Here is a 22349-nt window from a genome sequence, read left to right on the forward strand (position 1 = left end):
AATACAAAATCAGGAATTGAATTTATTCAATAAATAATAAACTTTCTTCTCAAGAAGAAAGCAGGATGGTTTACAAAAGAAAGCAAGAAGCTTCTGCTTTAAATAATCAATGCATATGAATCTGTTTCATTCGTCTGTAAGTGTAACACAACAGATTCTATCATTCAAAGAAAACCTGTACGCAAAATTGGCCACTTGGTCTTGCCATATGTGTATGATACTAGCTTGGGAAACATGAAAAGAAAAGGCAATAACAAGCCTTCACCTCTCTATTCACTCTACAAACAAAAGAATATATGCTATGAAGGAAGAGCTAACTACTACATGTTTACGTGTGGTTTGATGGTTTCCTTTGGAAATATGACATTGGGGTTTCGAATATGAGGAGCTATTGAATCCCTCCAGGTAGCTCCTGTTCCTTGAGAATGAGAGGAAATGCTCCATAAAGCATCTCTACGCTGCTTTGCCGAAACCAGTGGGGATGATCTTACAATGGCAGTTGAGCTCGAAAGTGGAAAACTAATGGGCTTACCCATGCCACTGCCAAGCAACCATCGCGACCCGGACTGCAGCTGTGTTGTGGTACCCCAGAGCTGCCTGTTGCCAGGAGCAACATCCACTCCTGCAAGATGAACGTCAATGATTTTAAACTTAGGATTGCCTCCTTCAACTCCTTCATTTGTCTCCCTTTCTTTCTTGTCACCAATATCCTCAAACACTGGCTCATCGTGTTCGTTCTCCTTGCTACTGTTTAACAGCGCACTAGACACTTTTGGCATTAAAGGGGCTAAAAATCTCTCCACTTGGATTAGAGCAAGCATTGGCACGCCCACAGGTTCATAGTTTCGAAAGGGATCTCTAAGCTGCACCATGAGAGAAATTGTGAGGTTGTTCCCCAAAAGTCCACACTTGCTACCAGATAAATCATTGCAATGTATGTCTCGTGTCAACCTTCCACCGACCAAATCTGAGCACTTGGCATGATGGGCAGCAAGGATTTTCAATATTTGTTCTCTGCTGTAATCTTCATCACCAATGATTTTAGCATCTAGCCTCAACCACTCTTCCAGTGATAGAGATAGAGCCATTAATTCATCAACGTCATCATCAAAGTCTCCAAAATCGCCTAGTTGCAACCCTCCAACTCCTCCTGACCTGAGAACCTCGCCATGATTGGCACTCTTCCCTCCAAAGGCTGGCATTTTCCCACCAGACTGAGGAAATACACTTGAAGGTGCCTCTCCATTTGACACGTGGGACTGTATTCTTAACCCTTCCAGCGAGAGGGCTTCAATTTTCGCCATAGCCAAAGGAGCGAGATATTCTAGAGATACAGAGTCTGATCCCATCTCACTACCTCCCAATTCTGATCTCAGGTTATTACAATTCCAACTAGATGGAAATCCTTCATCCTGCCTCCCACCATATAAAATCTGCTCAAACCTGAAACAAAAACGAGGAGTAAGCCAACAAGTAGAAAAATATTTGAAATAACTAATTCAAAAATCAATGTAATTATTGTGCTTACAAACCTCTCAGACACCACTGTGTTTGGTGCTGCCTCCCATGCAACTTCTTGTATTGTCTTCCCAGTAATATCTTCCAACGGCATTAATTGATTAACCCACTCACGCAGTTTATCAATTCCAACTAATGCCAGATGCTGCATTATCTCCATAACATCATAACCCAATTTTGGTGGTATGACAACTGGATTAGAAATTTGAATGACCAAGTTCGCACCATTTTTAGCATTTTTGAAAAGTGAAGGATTCATAGACTGCAAAAAGCCTCCACCCTTCATCCCAACATAAGGACCAAAGCCTTCTTCAAGTGGAGGTAGGAGTGGCTCTTCAAGGGGGAGCTCAATTGGACTACCAAATCCACCAGAGCAGATACGGGGAGAATTCTGAAAGTCTTTTTCATTTAATCCCCATTCTCGCATCAAAGCTTCAGTCTCCAAGCCTTCAAGAATTTTTGCCTTCCTTCTCTTTAATAGCTCACTTGCTCTCTTGTGCTCCTCCTCAGCAGCTTGGATAATCAAAGACATATCAGAATTCTCAAAACAATCTCCAAAATCAGAACCTGGTGAAACAGAGGATCCAATTTCAGGCTGTTCTTCGTCCCAATCAGAATTGAAAAATAAGTTTCCTGAAGCCAGAGCATCTTTCTCAAACTCTCTTAAAAGACGTTCTCTAGGAGACTCGGCATCACTATCAGAACTCATGCAACAGTCCATCCCCAGGATGCTTAAGAAATCATTTGAGACAGATTCAGTAACATCATCCAAGCTAAGTGACTTTTTACCTGTTTTACTTGCTTTGTAAGTCGACTTAAGCTCCATGTGTTTTTTTTCCTCAAAAAACTCTCCTGAAACAAATGGAAGATCCAAATCTGCTGATTCTGAAATGAACTGAAAATGAGAAGCAGAATCCACTTTTTCCATGGATGATCCTTCGGTGCATATGCTATCCTTTTCATGTTTGCTGTCATCCATCGCAACCTCGTCCACATAACTATCACAGGCATCCTTTGCAATAACCATAGTCTTCTCATCGAGGTCTACGTTATAATCCTTAATGATCTCATCCACATAGATCATTTCAACAGCACACTCATCATTTGCATGACCAGGAACTTGATCAGATTTCAACTGTTCAGACATTTCTGTCCCCACTTCCACAATGTTAAATTCAGTGTCATCATCCTCATATTCTTCATTTTTTTCAGCAGCCAAAAGGTCCAGATCAGGCTTAGGTTTGAGTGGCGACACATGTTCAGCATCTGACTCCGTCGCACTACTCAAGTTCGCCTCATCAAGTGCCTGACATAAAAAATTAATTGACTTCGAGAGCTCCAACCCTCCCGTCAGTAATACTTCTCGACAGACCTTCAAATCAAGAGACTCAGATGAGAAGGCAGGCCTGGGGTTTACACTACTTGGCACACTCCCAACTCGCCGAAGCATCGTAGCCCCACTATCCAAAGAACTTGACCTTCTCTGCTCCGTGTTTATAAGCTCAGGAACATTAGGATTAACGCTCACATCAACTGACTTTTCCCGCGTCACCAAAAACCCCAAACTAACGTTTAAACTAGCACCTTTAGCTTTGCCTGAAAGGTTAAAGCTTGTTGTCCATTTACCATAACTCTTTTCCCCTTCTAACTCCTCAAAAGTAAGTGGTAACAGTCTCGTAAGATCCACCCAATACTTCCCAATATCAAGCCCTGGTGCCCCACTCACAGAAACGTAGATCAAGAAAAGCTTCTCCTCATACTTAACCGAATGGTTAGGGCCATTTCTACTTCCATACACAGAACACTTATGCATCAAAGTTTCATCAAATTCAGCTATGCCCTCAATTACCCTCGAAGATCGAGTCTCTACCACCTCATCCTTTCTCTTCCAATGCACACATACACTAAGATTGTTGAAATTTTCTGGCCATCCTTCAATTGAATGGACATGAAGGTAAAAACAACAACTGAATTTCCGATTCCCAATATGAGTGAGAGCCTTTAAGGGTTTCTTCCAGTTCCATACTGAAGATGATTTCTTGTCCTTATGCAAAAAATCCTCCCTAAGTAATCTTGGGTTTGAATTCAAATTTGATTTCGATTCCGGAAAACGGGTTTTTCCAGCAGATTTGGATCGTGCATTAGAAGGGGAAAGCAAAACCTTTGGAGGGGGTTTATGCAAGTAAAGGGCTTTGCTTATTTCCTCAATATCACGCAGCAATTGACCATGGTTGGAATTCCCAGCACTGCTGTTGCTCACAGACTCAGTTTTGCGCAACATCATCTTTGTCTTTGCATAAAAAACAATCTGATAACATAATCACCAACCAAAGCGACCATGGGAACTTGTAAGCAATCCAGCTTTTCTCTGATATCTTAGAGATTCTTTTGGATCAAACAACAAAAACAAAACGAAAATAGCTACTTAGCACACAATCATAATCAAAATTAAACTGATACACCAAATCAGAAATGCTCAAAAAGAAAACCAATGAAATATCACCAAATTTACAATACTAACATGAACCAACCTCGCTATAGTCTCTGTCTCTGAACTCCATAGAGATGCCTTGCTGAAGAGAAGCGTCTGGTTGGTTTAGGTATTTCCTCGGAAATCGCGTTAAAATTTTCCGGGAAAACTTTAACGTGACAAATGTTAAAGGCGAAAGGAAGACGAATGTTTTGTCTCTAGTGTATTCGACGGTGGAGTAGGTTTGAATCGTCGCTGTGTCAACTCATACCAGCTTCACAGGGTCATAATCGTCATTGCACACTTCTTCTTCTTTTTTTCATTTTTTTTAATGACAACACTTCTTCTTCTTCTTTCTTTTCTTTTATATTTATTTTATATTTTATATTTATTTGTTTACCTGTTTACCTGTTTACCTGTTTACCTGCTTTTGTGTGTGGCTCTGCTGGGGTCCACGTCGACGGTTGGTATGAGATACGACATGGACAGCTAATTTAATCCATTCCAGTAGTCAGTGAGAAAGCAGAGGCAGCGAGAGCGTGGGCGGAGCTAGAAGAAATGAAGCGAGAATGAACCGGATAATGCAAGCACCGTACGATGCTACGGTCCGGTTCGCGCTATCTTCGCTGGAGCGAAATTTGCTACCGGATGCGGTTGTACGGAGGCTGACCCGCCTGCTCTTAGCAAGTCGTCTTCGGTCCGGTTACAAGCCTACCTCTGAGCTCCAACTCTCTGAGCTCCTCCAGTTTGTACAGTGTAAACTAACCCCTCCTCTCCTCTGTACTCTCAAATTATAGTTTATATATTCTAATTAGTAGTTAATTGGAGTTTAAGGTATTATTACTGTTAATACAGCTCTGAAGGAGATGCCCATAGCCATAAAGACTGATGACCCAAAAGCTCAACATTATGAAGTGCCCACATCTTTTTTCAAAATCGTGCTTGGAAAAAATCTCAAATACAGGTATTTTTAGGGGGTGCTTTTTTGTTCCATTATTTTTGGGAGTTGGTCTAATTTTGGTAAATATGGGCTAATATTGCAGTTGTTGTTACTTCACTGATGGGTCAAGCACCTTGGAGGAAGCTGAGAAGGCAATGCTGGAGCTTTACTGTGAAAGGTCACAGATAAAAGATGGTTACACTGTTCTTGATGTTGGGTGTGGCTGGGGATCTTTATCTTTGTACATTGCACAGAAATATAGCAACTGTAAGGTTACGGGGATTTGCAATTCAACAACACAAAAGGCTTTCATAGAAGAGCAATGCCGGTGCGTAACGATTATAACATTATATGTTAATGTTAACCAGATTATGAGTTGCTAGACTATGTGCTTTGATTCAAGTGAGTTTTGTTGCCAATTTGTAGGAATCTTCAGCTGCAGAATGTAGAGATCATAGTCGCAGATATCAGCACGTTTGAGATGGAAGCATCCTATGACCGAATATTTTCGATCGAAATGTTCGAGGTAAAGCCCTTTTCATGCTATGTAATGTGGTAGGCATGATGTTACATTGTTGATTTTGTTGAAGAATTGGTTTTTGCATTTGACAGCATATGAAGAACTACAAGGATCTTCTGAAGAAGATTTCCGGGTGGATGAAACAGGATGGCATTCTGTTTGTTCATCATTTCTGCCACAAAGCATTTGCTTACCATTTTGAGGTGAAACCGGAGGAAGATTTCATTTTGCTTAGTGGCACATCATCCACGTTAAGTGCATAACATTTTTTCCTGCCTTTTTTCTGATGCAGGACAAAAGTGAAGATGACTGGATTACTAGGTATTTCTTCAGTGGGGGTACAATGCCTTCAGCAAATCTACTACTTTATTTTCAGGTGATCCCCTCACATTACTTTCACACTGTCAAACTTCGAATTCGATCATTTGCTTGCTAACAGTCTTACTACTTGAGGCTTGATAATCTTGTAGCATTATTAAGTAAGGAGGAGATTCAGAGTTCATCCAAATCACTTGTTAATGGCTTCTTGGTGATGATTTTTTTTGCAGGATGATGTTTCCATTGTCAATCATTGGCTTGTTAATGGGAAACACTATGCACAGACAAGGTAAACCTCAACTCTTTACTTTGGGATGCCTCAAATACTAAGAGAAAACTGAAAACCCTTTTGTTTTGCAGTGAAGAGTGGCTTAAGAGAATGGACCAGAATGTGGCTTCCATAAAACCAATTATGGAGTCAACTTATGGAAAGGATTCGGCTGTGAAGTGGACCGTATATTGGAGAACATTCTTCATTTCCGTTGCAGAACTCTTTGGGTACAACAATGGAGAAGAGTGGATGGTTGCTCATTCCCTATTCAAGAAGAAATGAAGTAATGAAAGCCTGTTTCGCTACGAGGCAACGCTGATGGAAATCAAATGTATTTTTGTTGTTCAAATAATGTTCCTTCTTGAGATTGTAAAAGCAGCAATGTCAATGGAAATGAATTGTATCTTTGTTGTTCAAAATGTTCCTGTTGAGATTGTAAAAGCATGAACCCTTCAAATGATATCGTCGTGTTGGTTAACTAGCTCAGCAAAAGTACAATCTAGACGTGTCAAACAATTTGCTCTTTGAACACAGCAAAAGCAAAAGCATTCTATATTTTCTGTTTCCAAAAACTACTGAGAAGAACCAGTCGGAGCGCCATCGGTTTTGGTCGTTCTGGAGGAAGCAACTTCAATGGTGGAGCTCACAGGCCCTTCAGCCTCCAAGAAGCGACTCAACTGTTTATCTTTCAAATGTTGCTGCCCAGAACAAGAACCAAAAAAGACCCAACAAACGAATTGAGCAAGTATTGATGATTTCAATGAAGACTCGGGAGATGGTTTTTATCGAAAACTTACAGAGAGGCAAGCTTTGTATTTCTGCCATTCTGAAACGCATTCTTCTTTGTCCCATTGACCCTTTACAAACTTCTCTGAATACCACCTGCACATAATATCAAAACCCTTTACAGAAAAACCAAAAATGGATTGAGGGTATTGAGAAATAGATTAGGGTTGAAGATGGGTTTAAGGGGAATAGGGAGAAGATTTGTCTGCAAAGAACATAGAAAAGCTACACATAAAGAAAATGAGAGATGACCTGCTGAAACAATTGTGGTAAGCAGCTCTAAGATTAGCACAGGGTGATGTTGAAGAAGAAGAGGGGCTTCTCTTGTTCTGTGAATCTGTGAGGATCCCCATCCCGTCACAGGTGCCAGGTCCGATTTCACTCTCAGATGAAAACGTTGTGGGCCGGTATATATATTCTTGGGTAGATTGGGCTGTTTCAAAAGCACTGGGAAAGTGATAACTGGGGCTCATATTCTCGGGCCTTTTGAGAATTTTGATTAGACAACTGGGCCTCCATTTTTATTATTAATTTTCTATTTATTAAGTTTTTTTTTTAAACAATTGATATTGGGGAAGTGGGGAATCGTAGGACCATGTGTGCAGGGATAAATGTTCTTAACCATTTGAGCTACAAGCCCCTGACTTGTTAACTAAATATTTAGGCCCCGTTTGGTTAATGGGAAAGTCCAAATATGAGAAATGGTTTCCTGACATATGGGAAAGTAGAAGGAAAATGAAGCCTTCCTTCCCCTTCGGGTTTTGTTTTCCCTCCTCATAGGAAAGTTTGGGAAAATGAACCAACATTAAATGCACATTTTTCATGATGATTTTGTCCCTATTAATAATTTAGAATTACAATATAGCACTAAATGCATTTTTTTAAGAAGAAGCTAGCAACCTTCTTTCTAAGTCGACTTAAGCTCCATGTGTTTTTTTTCCTCAAAAAACTCTCATGAAACAAATGGAAGATCCAAATCTGCTGATTCTGAAATGAACTGAAAATGAGAAGCAGAATCCACTTTTTCCATGGATGATCCTTCGGTGCATATGCTATCCTTTTCATGTTTGCTGTCATCCATCGCAACCTAGTCCACATAACTATCACAGGCATCCTTTGCAATAACCATAGTCTTCTCATCGAGGTCTACGTTATAATCCTTAATGATCTCATCCACATAGATCATTTCAACAGCACACTCATCATTAGCATGACCAGGAACTTGATCAGATTTCAACTGTTCAGACATTTCTGTCCCCACTTCCACAATGTTAAATTTAGTGTCATCATCCTCATATTCTTCATTTTTTTCAGCAGCCAAAAGGTCCAGATCAGGCTTAGGTTTGAGTGGCGACACATGTTCAGCATCTGACTCCGTCGCACTACTCAAGTTCGCCTCATCAAGTGCCTGACATAAAAAATTAATTGACTTCGAGAGCTCCAACCCTCCCGTCAGTAATACTTCTCGACAGACCTTCAAATCAAGAGACTCAGATGAGAAGGCAGGCCTGGGGTTTACACTACTCGGCACACTCCCAACTCGCCGAAGCATCGTAGCCCCACTATCCAAAGAACTCGACCTTCTCTGCTCCGTGTTTATAAGCTCAGGAACATTAGGATTAACGCTCACATCAACTGACTTATCCCGCGTCACCAAAAACCCCAAACTAACATTTAAACTAGCACCTTTAGCTTTGCCTGAAAGGTTAAAGCTTGTTGTCCATTTACCATAACTCTTTTCCCCTTCTAACTCCTCCAAAGTAAGTGGTAACAGTCTGGTAAGATCCACCCAATGCTTCCCAATATCAAGCCCTGGTGCCCCACTCACAGAAACGTAGATCAAGAAAAGCTTCTCCTCACACTCAACCAAATGGTTAGGGCCATTTCTACTTCCATACACCGAACACTTACGCATCAAAGTTTCATCAAATTCAGCTATGCCCTCTACTACCCTCGAAGATCAAGTCTCTACCACCTCATCCTTTCCCTTCCAATGCACGCATACACTAAGATTGTTGAAATTTTCTGGCAACCCTTCAATTGAATGGACATGAAGGTAAAAACAACTGAATTTCCGATTCCCAATATTAGTGAGAGCCTTTAGGGCTTCTTCCAGTTCCATACTGAAGATGATTTCTTGTCCTTATGCAACAAATCCTCCCTAAGTAATCTTGGGTTTGAATTCAAATTTGATTTCGATTCTGGAAAACGGGTTTCTCCAGCAGATTTGGATCGTGCATTAGAAGGGGAAAGCAAAACCTTTGGATGGGGTTTATGCAAGTAAAGGGCTTTTGCTCATTTCCTCAATGTCACGCAGCAATTGACCATGGTTGGAATTCCCAGCACTGCTGTTGCTCACAGACTCAGTTTTGCGCAACATCATCTTTATCTTTGCATAAAAACAATTTGATAACATAATCACCAACCAAAGCGACCATGGGAACTTGTAAGCAATCCAGATTTTCTCTGATATCATAGAGATTCTTTTGGATCAAACAACAAAAAACAAAACGAAAATAGCTACTTAGCACACAATCATAATCAAAATTAAACTGATACACCAAATCAGAAATGCTCAAAAAGAAAACCAATGAAATATCACCAAATTTACAATACTAACATGAACCAACCTCGCTTTAGTCTCAGTCTCTGAACTCCATAGAGATGCCTTGCTGAAGAGAAGCGTCTGGTTGGTTTAGGTATTTCCTCGGAAATCGCGTTAAAATTTTCCTGGTAAACTTTAACGTGACAAATGTCAACGGCGAAAGGAAGATGAATCTTTTGTCTCTAGTGTATTTGAAAGTGGAGTAGGTTTGAATCGTCGGTGTGTCAACTCAGCTTCACAGGGTCATAATCGTCATTGCATACTTCATCTTCTTTTATTTATTTATTTATTTGTTTACCTGTTTTTGTGTGCGCCTCTGCTGAGGTCCACGTCGACGGTTGGTATGAGGTACGACATGGACAGCTAATTTAATCCATTCCAGTAGTGAGAGAGAAAGCAAAGGCAGTGAGAAAGTGGGCGAAGCTAGAAGAAACGAAGCGAGAATGAACCAGATAATGCAAGCACCATACAATGCTACGGTCCGGTTCGCGCTATCTTCGCTGGAGCGAAATTTGCTACCGGATGCGGTTGTACGGAGGCTGACCCGCCTGCTCTTAGCAAGTCGTCTTCGGTCCGGTTGCAAGACTACCTCTGATCTCCAACTCTCTGACCTCCTCCAGTTCGTACAGTGTAAACTAACCACTCCTCTCCTCTATATTCTCAAATTTTAGTTTATATATTCTAAGGTCATCCCAATGGTTGGGGCTCTAAAAGGGTTGATTGAGCCCCGTTTAGAGCTCGATGGAATATTTGGGGCTCTAAGTGCATTTTTCCCACAATATAAGGCCTTATATTCATATCAAGCTCTATATTTTTTTATAATGTAATTTGATTTAAGTGGTGTTTTTTTTTCAGTTAACTATTTTATTTTAATGTTTATTTATGTTATGTTAGTTTTTTTTTTTTTTTGAACATTTCAACCCAAAAAATAAAAATTTGGACAAGATTTGGAAATCAACATTTTATTTCAACTTTGGAAATCAACACAGCTTTTGTAAGAAAAAAGTGGGTCAGTATTGTGAGTCGCATGGTGGCAAACATGCTGTTGACAAAAGAAAAAAAAGGCAAGTTTGGCTTTGTACAATCACAAGGCAGGTGAGAGACCAGAAAATGTGGGCTGCAACTTTTCTCCTTGCGGGACCCACTTGATTTCAAGGGTTTCAACCAAGCATATGAATTTAGGTAATGCTCTAGTTGGGCTTCAAGTTTTAGAGCCTTGAATTTGCATTATTGGGGATGCTTTTTTTAAGGAAAGTTTGTATTTATGGGAGTCTTATGGTGGTTGAGGCCCAAATAGAGTCCCCATTGGGGATGCCCTAGTTAGTAGTTAATTGGGGTTTTACTATTAATACAGCTCTGAAGGAGATGCCCATAGCCATAAAGACTGATGACCCGAAAGCTCAGCATTATGAAGTGCCCACATCTTTATTCAAAATAGTGCTCGGAAAAAATCTCAAATACAGGTACTTTTAGGGTGTTTTTCTTTCTCTTTCTTGCTTTTTTGTTCCATTATTTTTGGGAGTTGGTCTAATTTTGGTAAATATGGGCTAATATTGCAGTTGTTGTTACTTCACTGATGGGTCAAGCACCCTAGAGGAAGCTGAGAAGGCAATGCTGGAGCTTTACTGTGAAAGGTCACAGATAAAAGATGGTCACACTGTTCTTGATGTTGGGTGTGGCTGGGGATCTTTGTCTTTGTACATTGCACAGAAATATAGCAACTGTAAGGTTACAGGGATTTGCAATTCAACAACACAAAAGGCTTTCATAGAAGAGCAATGTCGGTGCGTAACGTGTTGAAGAATATTAGTCCCACATCGGAAACTTGACTAAATAAAATACAATATATAACGAATTGTTTCACTACTAATATCACCGAGGCCTTTTGTGATAAAACCCCACACCTACTGGGCTTTGTAGGTGGTTAAGTTGGGGACAATATCAGTGTTGTTAGTAGTGGGCAGTTGGCATGTTTCTCCGAATTTAACATAGTATCAGAGCGGGTTAATTGACTGAGCTTGAATTGGGCCTCTACTCTTACCAAATATGCGGTGTTCATATGTTGGGCTTGAATGTTTACCCCTACCCTTTACCCAATACGTGGTGCTCATGTGTTGGGCTTGAATGATTGACTCTGATGTGGACTTGGCTCCACGTGTGGCCCACTATGTGGTGGTCTCACATGAGGGGACGTGTTGAGGAATATAAGTCTCATATCGGAAACTTGACTAAATAAAATAAAATATATAATGAATTGTTTCACTACTAATATCATCGAGGCCTTTTGTGATAAAATCTCATACCTACTGGGCTTTGTAGGTTGTTAAGTTGGGGATAATATTGGTGTTGTTAGTAGTGGACCGCTGGCCTGTTTCTCTAAATTTAACATAACGATTATATGTTAATGTTAACCAGATTATGAGTTGATAGACTGTGTGCTTTGATTCAAGTGAGTTTTGTTGCCAATTTGTAGGAATCTTCAGCTGCAGAATGTAGAGATCATAGTCGCCGATATCAGCACATTTGAGATGGAAGCATCCTATGACCGAATATTTTCTATCGGAATGTTTGAGGTAAAGCTCTTTTCATGCTATGTGATGTGATAGACATGATGTTACATTGTTGATTTTGTTGAAGAATTGGGTTTTGCATTTGACAGCATATGAAGAATTACAGGGATCTTCTGAAGAAGATTTCCGGGTGGATGAAACAGGATGGCCTTCTGTTTGTTCAGCATTTCTGCCACAAAGCATTTGCTTTCCATTTTGAGGTGAAACCGGAGGAAGATTTCATTTTGCTTAGTGGCACATCATCCACGTTAAGTGCATAACTTTTTTTCCTGCCTTTTTTCTGCTGCAGGACAAAAGTGAGGACGACTGGATTACTAGGTATTTCTTCAGTGGGGGCACAATGCCTTCAGCAAATCTACTACTTTATTTCCAGGTGATCCCCTCGCATTACTTTCACACTGTCAAACTTCGAATTCGATCATTCGCTTGCTAACAGTCTTACTACTTGAGGCTTCATAATCTTGTAGCATTATTAAGTAAGGAGGAGATTCAGAGTTCATCCAAATAACTTGTTAATGGCTTCTTGGTGATGATTTTTTTTGCAGGATGATGTTTCCATTGTCAGTCATTGGCTTGTTAATGGGAAACACTATGCACAGACAAGGTAAACCTCAACTCTTTACTTTGGGATGCCTCAAATACTAGGAGAAAGCTGAAAACCCTTTTGTTTTGCAGTGTAGAGTGGCTTAAGAGAATGGACCAGAATGTGGCTTCCATAAAACCAATTATGGAGTCAACTTATGGAAAGGATTCGGCTGTGAAGTGGACCGTATATTGGAGAACATTCTTCATTTCCGTTGCAGAACTCTTTGGGTATAACAATGGGGAAGAGTGGATGGTTGCTCATTTCCTATTCAAGAAGAAATGAAGTAATCAAAGCCTGTTTCGCTACGAGGCAACTCCGATGGAAATCAAATGTATATTTGTTGTTCAAATAATGTTCCTTCTTGAGATTGTAAAAGCAGCAATGTCAATGGAAATGAATTGTATCTTTGTTGTTCAATAATGTTCCTCTTGAGATTGTAAAAGCAGGAACCCTTCAAATGATATCGTCGTGTTGATTAACTAGCTCAGCAAAAGTACAATCTAGACGTGTCAAACAATTTACCCTTTGAACACAGCAAGTTCTAACATAAACGAAAGCAAAAACATTCTATATTTTCTGTTTCCAAAAACTACTGAGAAGAACCAGTCGGAGCGCCATCGGTTTTGGTCGTTCTGGAGGAAGCAACTTCAATGGTGGAGCTCACAGGCCCTTCAGCCTCCAAGAAGCGACTCAACTGTTGATCTTTCAAATGTTGCTGCCCAGAACAAGAACCAAAAAAAACCCAACAAACGAATTGAGCAAGTATTGATGATTTCAATGAAGACTCGGGAGATGGTTTTTATCGAAAACTTACAGAGAGGCAAGCTTTGTATTTCTGCCATTCTGAAAGGCATTCTTCTTTGTCCCATTGACCCTTTACAAACTTCTCTGAATACCACCTGCACATAATATCAAAACCCTTTACAGAAAAACCAAAAATGGATTGAGGGTATTGAGAAATACATTAGGGTTGAAGATGGGTTTAAGGGGAATAGGGAGAAGATTTGTCTGCAAAGAACATAGAAAATATACACATAAAGAAAATAAGAGATGACCTGCTGAAACAATTGTGGTAAGCAGCTCTGAGATTAGCACAGGGTGATGTTGAAGAAGAAGAGGGGCTTCTCTTGTTCTGTGAATCTGTGAGGATCCCCATCCCGTCACAGGTGGCAGGTCCGATTTCACTCTCAGATGAAAACGTTATGGGCCGGTATATATATTCTTGGGTAGATTGGGCTGTTTCAAAAGCACTGGGAAAGTGATAACTGGGGCTCATATTCTCGGGCCTTTTGAGAATTTTGATTAGACAACTGGGCCTCCATTTTTATTATTAATTTTCTATTTATTAAGTTTTTTTTTTTAAACAATTGATATTGGGGAAGAGGGAATCATAGGACCTTGTGTGCAGGGATAAATGTTCTTAATCATTTGAGTTACAAGCCCTTTGCTTGTTAACTAAATATTTAGGCCCCGTTTGGTTAATGGGAAAGTCCAAACATGAGAAATGGTTTCCTGACATATGGAAAAGTAGAAGGAAAATGAAGCCTTCCTTTGGGTTTTGTTTTCCCCCCTCATGGGAAAGTTTGGAAAAATGAACCAACATTAAATGCACATTTTTCATGATTATTTTGTCCCTATTAATAATTTAGAATTACAATATAGCACTAAATGCATTTTTTTAAGAGGAATGTTAGCAACCTTCTTTCTAATGTTCTCCCTTCTCCTCATGACAAGTGTCACTTTCCTTACAATTAAAATAATATAATTAATGCATCACACAAGTTAGTTTTTGTTTTCCAAGTTTACCATTATTAAATGAATTAGCTTTTATATTTCCTTCAATTTATCCAAATTTTGTTACAACTTCCTTATCACATTGTTAAAAATTAAATTTTTAAAAAACATAAGAAAAAACTTCATTATTATTATTATTATTTAAATAAGTTTGTTTCATGACCATGTTATCATGAAAGTGATATCATCATAAAAACTTCAGTTTTTATTTTCTTATTTAATTTTTAAACAAGGTAGTAAGAAGGTTGTTAAACAACTAGCTTGTTATTAAAAAGAGTTAATACATTCAATAAGTGTTAACTTGGAAAACAAAAACTAGTTTGTGTGATGCATTAATGACATTGTTTTAAGTGTAAGGAAAGTGACACTTGTCATGAGAAGAAAGGAGAAGGTCCAAAACCAAAAGAAAGGTTGCTAGTATTCCTTTTCTTTTCTTTTTTTCATTTCATATGGGTATAATTGAAATTTTAAACAACCTTTGTTTTACATTCCTATGTAAACCGAACATATGAAAGAAAATAAAGTGGTATTTCCTTGTTATTTTCCTAACATTGCCAAATATGGGAAATAAATCTTCTATTTTCCATCAAATCTTTTCCGTGAACCAAATGATTCCTTAAGGAAACATGTTAGTGTTATGTTTACAATGATGTGCTTGGTAAATGTTAAATTGTGTAAGTTCAAGTCTCGTTCTAACTTGTTAATAAGTTAATAAAATTACCAAAACAATATCAATAATCAATGATATTGCATGCCAATTTGATACAAATATTAATATATAATTACGTTACAAATTGGCATGAAGACTCTAGAGGCCTCTTGCATTTTTCCTATATGATTCCCCTGTGTTTTGATCAGTGACATAAATTATTTTTAATTGGAGGGGAACAAGATTTTTTGTATATGTAATATGTTAAACTTAGGGCTCACTTGGAATTGTAATATAATAATGAAAAATATGTTTGAAAATTGAAAGAGTGAGCATTTTAAGCCACGCATAAATTCCATGATTCTATGTTAATCAACTAAAATATATAAAATTCCATGATCCAAAGATAAGTTTGATTGGAAATTGCAAGAGAATCAAATGCCTCGAACTGGCCTTAATTTTTTGGTATTTTCTAATTATTATTCCATCGTCTTTGCACCTAACTTTTGAACTGTGGATGTGAAAGCTTGTCAATCTTTTCCTCTGGTTCCTTGATTCATACCTCATCCGAGGAATATATCCTCCATTTCCCTTGTACTCCTTGTTGCTTGACGTGGAAGTCTTGCAGAAAGTTGTCTTCTTTGTGAAAGGATAGAGAGGTAGGTGGCAAAATCATATTAACAATATATGACATTGAAATTTAAGAATGATTTGTCTACAACAAAATAAAACGTCTTCACAATTCAAATCTTTTGGGAGTTTAAATGAAGACATTTTAAAATCACCCGATGACTCATATATAAATAAATTAACACTAAGGTTTATATAAAATACAATCTCTTTTTGATAATCAATTATCGACTTGCACCCAACAACATGCTCAGAACAAACATCTAGCATATTTAATATTTCACGGAAAATCTATTTTAATGAAGTGTCACAACTTTGAATCACATTGCTAAGTGGACAAGTTTTCCTATATTATTTTACCCCCACAGTAAAATACCAAAACAATGTGTACAAATCCTCTTGATTTTTATGTTTTAAATCAACCGTGTAAAGAATTTATAAAACTATTTATATCATATTATTTCCTTATCAGGAAGAAACAAGGAAATATCAAAAAAGAAAAAAAAGCAATAAAAAAAAAGAAAAGACAAAAAAGTACCATACGTTGGAAGTTAAATAGTCGTGACTCGTGATAACCCCAGACTCTCAGTCAGTTTCGTACTCTTCGAATCTCAATTCTAAACTCTGAAATCTCTCTGCTCGCAAGTATCAAAATATGGAGCAGTTCAAAGGTCAACCTCGCCTTCCGAAATTCGCCGTCCCGAAACGATACGAATTACGGCTCAAACCGGACCTCACAACTTGCAAATTCGGCGGCTCCGTCTCCGTCGACCTCGATATCGTTGCCGATACCCAATTTATCGTCCTCAACGCCGCCGAGCTCTCCGTCGATGCCGGTTCCGTGTCCTTCACTCACCGAGACTCTTCCAAGGTACAACTGATCGGTGCATTTGCTTTACACAATTGTACAAAAATGTGTTTTTCAATTAGTAAATATCAAGTGAATTAATCGATCCTTTTGTTGATTTTGAAATGCTCTGTTCATGATCTATGAGTAAGTGAATGGACTTCAGTTGATATGAAGCTTGTAACATTGTCAACTTTAGTATGCCTTGTTTGGCTGCTCAGATATTGCAGGACAAGGAAAGAACATTTGGAAAATCACTATCATCTTCTTTGCTTATTTGATTTTGCTGTTATTTTAATTTCGAAAGATAGTTTGATCTTAACTGAATGAGTGAATGAATGTCTGAGCAGGTTTTCAAGCCTTCGAAAGTTGAGGCATTCCAAGAAGATGGGATTTTGGTTTTGGAGTTTGGGGAGACTCTTCCGATTGGGCCAGGAGTTTTGGCTATTGGGTTTGAAGGAATTTTGAATGACAATATGAAAGGCTTCTATAGGAGGTATTCTTTGGAAGCTGGATTTGTTGTACAGTATATCTTCTTTTGTTCTTTCAATATTATCATATCTCAATGGTATAGAGATGTTTAAAATTTGACTGATTCTGTGCAGTACATATGAGCATAATGGCGAGAAGAAAAATATGGCAGTTACACAGTTTGAACCGGTTGATGCCAGGCGGTGCTTTCCATGTTGGGATGAACCTGCTTGGAAGGTCTCTCTCTCTCTCTCTCTCTCTCTCTCTCTCACACACACACACACACACACAGAGTTGACTGAAGATCTTGATTTGTATTAGTATCAAGTGATTTTGTTTAAGTACAGATGAGACATCAATCTTGCAGTTCTGGTCAAATTGTTGAAATCTAGAGTTTATAACTTGACCCCATTTATTCTTACTGGCTGTTTGATTGACAGGCTACATTCAAGATTACATTGGATGGTGTTCCATCTGAATTAGTAGCTCTTTCCAACATGCCGATTCTAGAAGAAAAAGTGGATGGACATCTGAAGACAGTTTCATATCTTGAATCACCAATTATGTCCACATATTTGGTGGCCGTTGTTATTGGATTGTTTGATTATGTTGAAGATCATACATCTGATGGTAAAGTCCTCCACTACATCACTCGTTTCATGTGTATGTCACCACAACCCTTTTATTGATGGTGTAACATTTCATCTCATCACAGGGGTCAAAGTGCGGGTATATTGTCAAGTTGGCAAGGCAAACCAAGGGAAGTTTGCTTTGTATGTTGCTGTCAAGACACTTGAGTTGTACAAAGAGTATGTTATGGATCACAAAATCACAATACATTACTACTCATTCATATTCAAAATTTGCAATTACACTTGGTGCATGCTGTGGACTATAAGTAGTAGTTCCTCTAGTTTTTTTTTCCCCTTTTGTGCTTATGCTGCATTATTTGGCTCTCAATATGAAATCAATGATGAAAAGTTCTACAGATACTTTGCTGTGCCATACTCTTTGCCCAAATTGGATATGGTTGCAATCCCTGATTTTTCTGCTGGTGCCATGGAGAATTATGGTTTAGTTACATACCGAGAAACAGCTTTGCTCTTTGATGAACAGCATTCTGCAGCTGCTAACAAGCAAAGGGTAAAATACAAATCCTGAATGTCACTCTAGCTTTCATAATTATTTTGGTTCAATATGATATGTAGCTATTGTTTTTGCACCCAAATATATGTTTAATCATTTCATTTGGTTACATAAAAGGTTGCAACTGTCGTGGCACATGAACTGGCACACCAGTGGTTTGGAAATCTCGTCACGATGGAATGGTGGACACATTTATGGCTCAACGAGGGATTTGCAACATGGGTATCATCTCATTTCATTTGTTTTACTTGTTATTTTACATGCTTTTGGACTTAAAGTAAGTATTTTGACATTATCAGGTGAGCTATTTAGCTACTGATAGCTTGTTTCCAGAGTGGAAAATATGGACTCAGTTTCTTGATGAACTCACTGATGGTCTTAAGTTGGATGGGCTTGAAGAATCTCACCCCATTGAGGTACTTATGCATGGACAGAGTCTTTCATGGGTTTCGTTTTAATTCTTTTATCCAAAATTTTGCTATTTCCCTGCATTGAACCTTGATCACCTGCATGACTGGATTTAAATAGTAACATTCGGCACTAATTTTTCAGGGCATTATTTTTTTCAAAAGGTATTAGTTTATGTGTTTGTGGTATATTATGCTTTAATATTTTTCTTTTTGTCCAGGTGGAGATTAATCATGCTGCCGAGGTTGATGAAATATTTGATGCCATAAGTTACAGAAAAGGTGCTTCTGTTATTCGGATGCTACAAAGCTATCTTGGCGCTGAAGTCTTCCAGGTAGGTCCTTTGGCTTGTTGGTGGTTATCCTTGAAGATGAAACAGCTACCTTATTTATAAGATTTTTACATTTATTACATTGAAGTTTCCAAACAATCAAGGCTTCTAGGCATGCAGGAATTTTGTGAGGACAGGGATCTTGAGAAAGTTAGCTAAATATCTACTTTGTTGGCCCAATTGCTTGGTCATAGTCTTTTAGCACGAATCTAATGTTGGGCTGATATCCAGCCTTCTATCTATCGTTAGTATGGTCCAGACTGAACATAATGGCTATGGTCTTATTTGTGTATGCCTTAAGTTATAAAATTAATAAAATAAGATAACTGTTTTTGTTCAAATGATGATTGTTTAAGAAATCAGGTGCTACTGTTCATATGATGAACATGTTTGCTTTATGTCTCATATTATTTTCTTGAATTTTGGTTCTTATTCTTTATTAAACCCATTTCTCATAAAAGTTACATAGTTAATTGCATGTTATTTTTTCATGCATCCAGAGGTCACTTGCTTCATATATAAAAAAGCATGCTTCCTCAAATGCAAAGACAGAAGATTTATGGGCTGCTCTTGAGGAGGGATCTGGTGAACCTGTGAACAAGCTAATGAATTCATGGACCAATCAAAAGGGTTACCCAGTTATTTCTGTCAAAGTCAAAGATCAAAAATTGGAGTTTGATCAGGTTTCCTTTTGTCTGCTTCCTTCAAAATCTTGTTTGATTATCAAATGAAATTCTGAAAGAACATCTCGAGCTCTAATATATATATAAGCTGTTTCGTTAGTTTATGTTCATTCCATAGTACAAGGAAACAAACAAAGATCTAATAAGTAAATTAATAAATGGCAGACACAATTCTACTCAAGCGGTTCCCAAGGTGATGGGCAATGGATTGTGCCAATAACATTATGCTGTGACTCATATGATGTACACAAGAGTTTCCTACTACAATCGAAGTCTGAAACTCTTGACATAAAGGAATTTCTGGGTTGCTCAGTAGCAACTGGATGTGGACGCGCAAGCAATAAAAACAATGCAGTATGCAGTTGGATAAAAGTCAATGTGGATCAGACTGGTTTTTACCGGGTGAAATATGAGGAGGAACTTGCAGCTGCACTTAGAAATGCTATAGAAAAGAAACACTTGTCTTCAACTGACAGATTTGGTAATAATTTATTTCTACAGGCACTTGCTTATCTTTTTGACAGTGAAAATTTTAGTTTGTAGTTTTCATCAATCTTTTCCTTTCACAGGAATTTTGGATGATTCGTTTGCCCTCTCTATGGCTCGCCAGCAGTCCTTTGCTTCATTGCTTACCTTGTTGAGTGCTTACAGAGAGGAACTTGACTATACAGTGCTGTCAAATTTGATAACTGTAATGATCACCTCTGCATTGTGTTTATGTTACTGTATTTATGGCCTTGGGCTGATTCTGGTCTGGTGCTCACTTCTCACAGATAAGTTATAAGTTGGCAAGAATTGCAGCTGATGCTGTACCCGAGCTACTGGATCTCATTAATCAATTCTTTATTGGCCTTCTCCAGTATTCTGCAGAGTAAGCTCGAACTTTTTTAACTACTCAAGTACCTAGCTTTTCTGATGCCAAAGAAGTTAGGGCAGGAGCAAAATGCTTAACCAGTGCCAAACTTTGCTTTTTTATTTTTCTTTATTTTTTGTTAAAAGGTTTATTTGTTTATGTTTATATATATTTACAGGAAGCTCGGTTGGCAGCCTAAACCCGGCGAGAGCCATTTAGATGCAATGTTGAGAGGAGACATTTTGACTGCCCTTGCTGTGTTTGGACATGACCAGACAATAGATGAAGCAAGTAGGCGTTTTCATGCCTTTTTGGATGACAGAAATACACCCCTCCTTCCTCCTGACATAAGAAAGGTATGTAGATAATTAATTACACATTCGTGTTTAACGTTTTAAGTTTGCGGTTGATGCTCATTATGGAATTTTGTTGCAGGCAGCATATGTGGCTGTAATGCAAAGAGCAAGCGCATCTAACCGATCAGGCTATGAATCTCTCCTTAGAGTTTACAGAGAGACTGATCTAAGCCAGGAGAAAACCCGCATTCTAGGTAAATATGATTAATTTGTAAAATAATGCTGAACATCTGAGTCTGTTAGATCCTAGCAGTAATATAAGTGTCTCTGCCTGTAGGTTCATTAGCATCTTGTCCTGATCCCAACATAACGCTGGAAGTTCTCAACTTTTTGTTGACTCCTGAGGTATGTCAGATTTTATTTATCTCTTAATTGGAGGTTGAAAGTTTTATCTCAAAGCTTGATGATACTGATTTCAATACTTATCTATGTAGGTTCGCAGTCAGGATGCTGTCTTTGGACTTGCTGTTAGTAGTGAAGGGCGGGAAACCGCTTGGACGTGGCTGAAGGTAAGCACAAGTTTTTACTGCTTCTTTATACGATTTTTTCATATATATATATATATATTTTTTTTTTCTTCTTCTTCTCCCTTTCCCACTTTGTTGCTATGATTGATTTTTTCTTGCCTTTTGGTTGCTTCGAAATACAGGCTAATTGGGAATACATCTCAAAGACCTGGGGTTCTGGATTTCTAATTACTCGCTTTGTCAGCGCTATTGTATCATCGGTTTGTTTTCTCTTGAAACTTTTGTTCTTGTCTTCTGAGGTTTCTGTTAGTTTAATTTAGAATCTGAAATGACAAGAACAATGGTTTCTATTGCCTTTTAATTTCCTTCTTGTTGTACCGTCTTTGCCCCTTTCTGGTTATCTTCTCTTGCAGTTTGCTTCATTTGAGAAGGTTAAGGAAATAGACGAGTTCTTCAAAGCACACCCTAACCCATCCATAACTAGAACCTTGAAGCAGAGCATTGAGCGGGTGCAGATTAACGCCAAGTGGGTGGAGAGTGTTAAGAGTGAGAAAAATCTTGCCGATGCCGTGAAGGAGTTGGCATACAGGAAATACTAGGGTATCATGTTTGGCTTCTTCCATCGTCATAATTCAAAGAAGACATCTCTGGGACTGTATTTCGACAGTCATGTAACTTTTATTTGCCAAAAGAAGAATAGAAAGTAACAATAATAATAAATGTACTAATTTTCTAATATGATTTGATAAAATAAAACTACTAGTATTTTCTCTCATCCATATGATTTGATCAAACCCCATATATGCTATTTTTATAGGATGAAAACAAAGGTAGAGGCAACGTTATGTTAGATACGTTTAGAGAGAAGTCCTAAGTTCAAATTTCATTTGCGTTGAAATTAAGACCCAAATTTGAATCTCTTCCCTATTGAATGTCCGCGGTAAAAAAATTTGACCATTGATCCATTGCTTGAATTTATTTCTAAGTTTTCATTGGACTGGAAAATTGTCACGCTTGATGGGCTCCCTAAACATCTCTTTCTCGTTATATGACTCTCTTAATCAATGGATTAGTGGGCTGTTATATCACTAATCAGTATTATATATCAGTTAGTTATAACTTATTTCTAA

At 38.3% G+C, this 22349-nt stretch overlaps 6 protein-coding genes across 9 annotated transcripts; 3 read left to right on the forward strand and 3 right to left on the reverse strand.

Annotated features, from left to right (window-relative positions):
• Positions 1 to 2: 2 nt before the first annotated feature.
• Positions 3 to 4230, reverse strand: LOC110765058 (protein PLASTID MOVEMENT IMPAIRED 1-RELATED 2-like). 2 transcript variants are annotated; one of them, XM_021968109.2, is made up of 3 exons: positions 4050 to 4230; positions 1533 to 3903; positions 3 to 1443 (listed from the first exon to the last, which is right to left on the reverse strand). In XM_021968109.2, exons 2-3 carry the CDS (start codon positions 3800 to 3802, stop codon positions 321 to 323), a joined length of 3393 nt encoding a protein of 1130 aa, XP_021823801.2. In that variant the 5' UTR covers positions 3803 to 3903; positions 4050 to 4230; the 3' UTR covers positions 3 to 320. The 2 variants fall into 2 exon arrangements, with proteins under 2 accessions (XP_021823801.2, XP_021823807.2); XM_021968115.2 differs by having other exon boundaries at positions 4040 to 4230.
• A 255-nt stretch (positions 4231 to 4485) lies between these two features.
• LOC110765073 ((S)-coclaurine N-methyltransferase) lies at positions 4486 to 6456 on the forward strand. Its single transcript, XM_021968126.2, has 8 exons — positions 4486 to 4744; positions 4844 to 4952; positions 5032 to 5256; positions 5355 to 5454; positions 5541 to 5651; positions 5741 to 5824; positions 5997 to 6055; positions 6127 to 6456. Exons 1-8 carry the CDS (start codon positions 4558 to 4560, stop codon positions 6317 to 6319), a joined length of 1068 nt encoding a protein of 355 aa, XP_021823818.1. The 5' UTR covers positions 4486 to 4557; the 3' UTR covers positions 6320 to 6456.
• A 27-nt stretch (positions 6457 to 6483) lies between these two features.
• Positions 6484 to 9712, reverse strand: LOC110765082 (uncharacterized protein At4g33100-like). Of its 3 annotated transcripts, XM_021968137.2 has the most exons (4): positions 9454 to 9712; positions 7076 to 9306; positions 6835 to 6919; positions 6484 to 6735 (listed from the first exon to the last, which is right to left on the reverse strand). In XM_021968137.2, exons 2-4 carry the CDS (start codon positions 7294 to 7296, stop codon positions 6610 to 6612), a joined length of 432 nt encoding a protein of 143 aa, XP_021823829.2. In that variant the 5' UTR covers positions 7297 to 9306; positions 9454 to 9712; the 3' UTR covers positions 6484 to 6609. The 3 variants fall into 3 exon arrangements, with proteins under 3 accessions (XP_021823829.2, XP_088102595.1, XP_088102596.1); XM_088246469.1 differs by lacking the exon at positions 6484 to 6735 and having other exon boundaries at positions 9454 to 9704; XM_088246470.1 differs by lacking the exon at positions 6484 to 6735 and having other exon boundaries at positions 9444 to 9704.
• Positions 9713 to 9758: 46 nt separating this feature from the next.
• LOC110765132 ((S)-coclaurine N-methyltransferase-like) lies at positions 9759 to 12993 on the forward strand. Its single transcript, XM_021968210.2, has 8 exons — positions 9759 to 10058; positions 10783 to 10891; positions 10988 to 11212; positions 11902 to 12001; positions 12088 to 12198; positions 12288 to 12371; positions 12544 to 12602; positions 12674 to 12993. The coding sequence occupies exons 1-8, from the start codon at positions 9872 to 9874 to the stop codon at positions 12864 to 12866; spliced, it is 1068 nt and encodes a 355-aa protein (XP_021823902.1). The 5' UTR covers positions 9759 to 9871; the 3' UTR covers positions 12867 to 12993.
• A 32-nt stretch (positions 12994 to 13025) lies between these two features.
• LOC110765158 (protein phosphatase) lies at positions 13026 to 13788 on the reverse strand. The gene is made up of 3 exons (XM_021968234.2): positions 13640 to 13788; positions 13399 to 13483; positions 13026 to 13299 (listed from the first exon to the last, which is right to left on the reverse strand). Exons 1-3 carry the CDS (start codon positions 13738 to 13740, stop codon positions 13174 to 13176), a joined length of 312 nt encoding a protein of 103 aa, XP_021823926.1. The 5' UTR covers positions 13741 to 13788; the 3' UTR covers positions 13026 to 13173.
• A 2439-nt stretch (positions 13789 to 16227) lies between these two features.
• Positions 16228 to 21994, forward strand: APM1 (aminopeptidase M1). The gene is made up of 19 exons (XM_021968148.2): positions 16228 to 16528; positions 16855 to 17000; positions 17110 to 17212; positions 17416 to 17605; positions 17691 to 17784; positions 17965 to 18118; positions 18239 to 18343; positions 18421 to 18537; positions 18750 to 18863; positions 19361 to 19543; positions 19709 to 20024; positions 20113 to 20234; positions 20317 to 20414; positions 20575 to 20752; positions 20832 to 20946; positions 21030 to 21097; positions 21187 to 21261; positions 21402 to 21479; positions 21633 to 21994. Exons 1-19 carry the CDS (start codon positions 16313 to 16315, stop codon positions 21816 to 21818), a joined length of 2658 nt encoding a protein of 885 aa, XP_021823840.1. The 5' UTR covers positions 16228 to 16312; the 3' UTR covers positions 21819 to 21994.
• The last annotated feature ends 355 nt before the right edge of the window (positions 21995 to 22349 follow it).

Source organism: Prunus avium, chromosome 1 (genome assembly GCF_965620075.1).
Source record: "Prunus avium chromosome 1, drPruAviu1.hap1.1, whole genome shotgun sequence".
Lineage (NCBI taxonomy): Eukaryota > Viridiplantae > Streptophyta > Magnoliopsida > Rosales > Rosaceae > Prunus > Prunus avium.

Excerpts from the sequence above, each read along its gene's own strand:
- LOC110765082 (XM_088246469.1), bottom strand. The coding sequence starts at position 8,738 with ATGCGTAAGTGTTCGGTGTATGGAAGTAGAAATGGCCCTAACCATTTG.
- LOC110765158 (XM_021968234.2), bottom strand. The coding sequence starts at position 13,740 with ATGGGGATCCTCACAGATTCACAGAACAAGAGAAGCCCCTCTTCTTCT. Across the intron at positions 13,484-13,639 it reads TACCACAATTGTTTCAGCAG|GTGGTATTCAGAGAAGTTTG; the intron begins GTCATCTCTTAT and ends TATTATGTGCAG. Across the intron at positions 13,300-13,398 it reads AATACAAAGCTTGCCTCTCT|CAACATTTGAAAGATCAACA; the intron begins GTAAGTTTTCGA and ends TGTTCTGGGCAG.
- LOC110765058 (XM_021968109.2), bottom strand. The coding sequence starts at position 3,802 with ATGATGTTGCGCAAAACTGAGTCTGTGAGCAACAGCAGTGCTGGGAAT. Across the intron at positions 1,444-1,532 it reads AACACAGTGGTGTCTGAGAG|GTTTGAGCAGATTTTATATG; the intron begins GTTTGTAAGCAC and ends TTTTTGTTTCAG.
- APM1 (XM_021968148.2), top strand. The coding sequence starts at position 16,313 with ATGGAGCAGTTCAAAGGTCAACCTCGCCTTCCGAAATTCGCCGTCCCG. Across the intron at positions 18,119-18,238 it reads CAGCTGCTAACAAGCAAAGG|GTTGCAACTGTCGTGGCACA; the intron begins GTAAAATACAAA and ends GTTACATAAAAG. Across the intron at positions 21,262-21,401 it reads CCGCTTGGACGTGGCTGAAG|GCTAATTGGGAATACATCTC; the intron begins GTAAGCACAAGT and ends TTCGAAATACAG.
- LOC110765073 (XM_021968126.2), top strand. The coding sequence starts at position 4,558 with ATGAACCGGATAATGCAAGCACCGTACGATGCTACGGTCCGGTTCGCG. Across the intron at positions 5,257-5,354 it reads TTCATAGAAGAGCAATGCCG|GAATCTTCAGCTGCAGAATG; the intron begins GTGCGTAACGAT and ends GCCAATTTGTAG. Across the intron at positions 5,652-5,740 it reads CATTTGCTTACCATTTTGAG|GACAAAAGTGAAGATGACTG; the intron begins GTGAAACCGGAG and ends TTTCTGATGCAG.
- LOC110765132 (XM_021968210.2), top strand. The coding sequence starts at position 9,872 with ATGAACCAGATAATGCAAGCACCATACAATGCTACGGTCCGGTTCGCG. Across the intron at positions 12,199-12,287 it reads CATTTGCTTTCCATTTTGAG|GACAAAAGTGAGGACGACTG; the intron begins GTGAAACCGGAG and ends TTTCTGCTGCAG. Across the intron at positions 12,372-12,543 it reads ATCTACTACTTTATTTCCAG|GATGATGTTTCCATTGTCAG; the intron begins GTGATCCCCTCG and ends TTTTTTTTGCAG.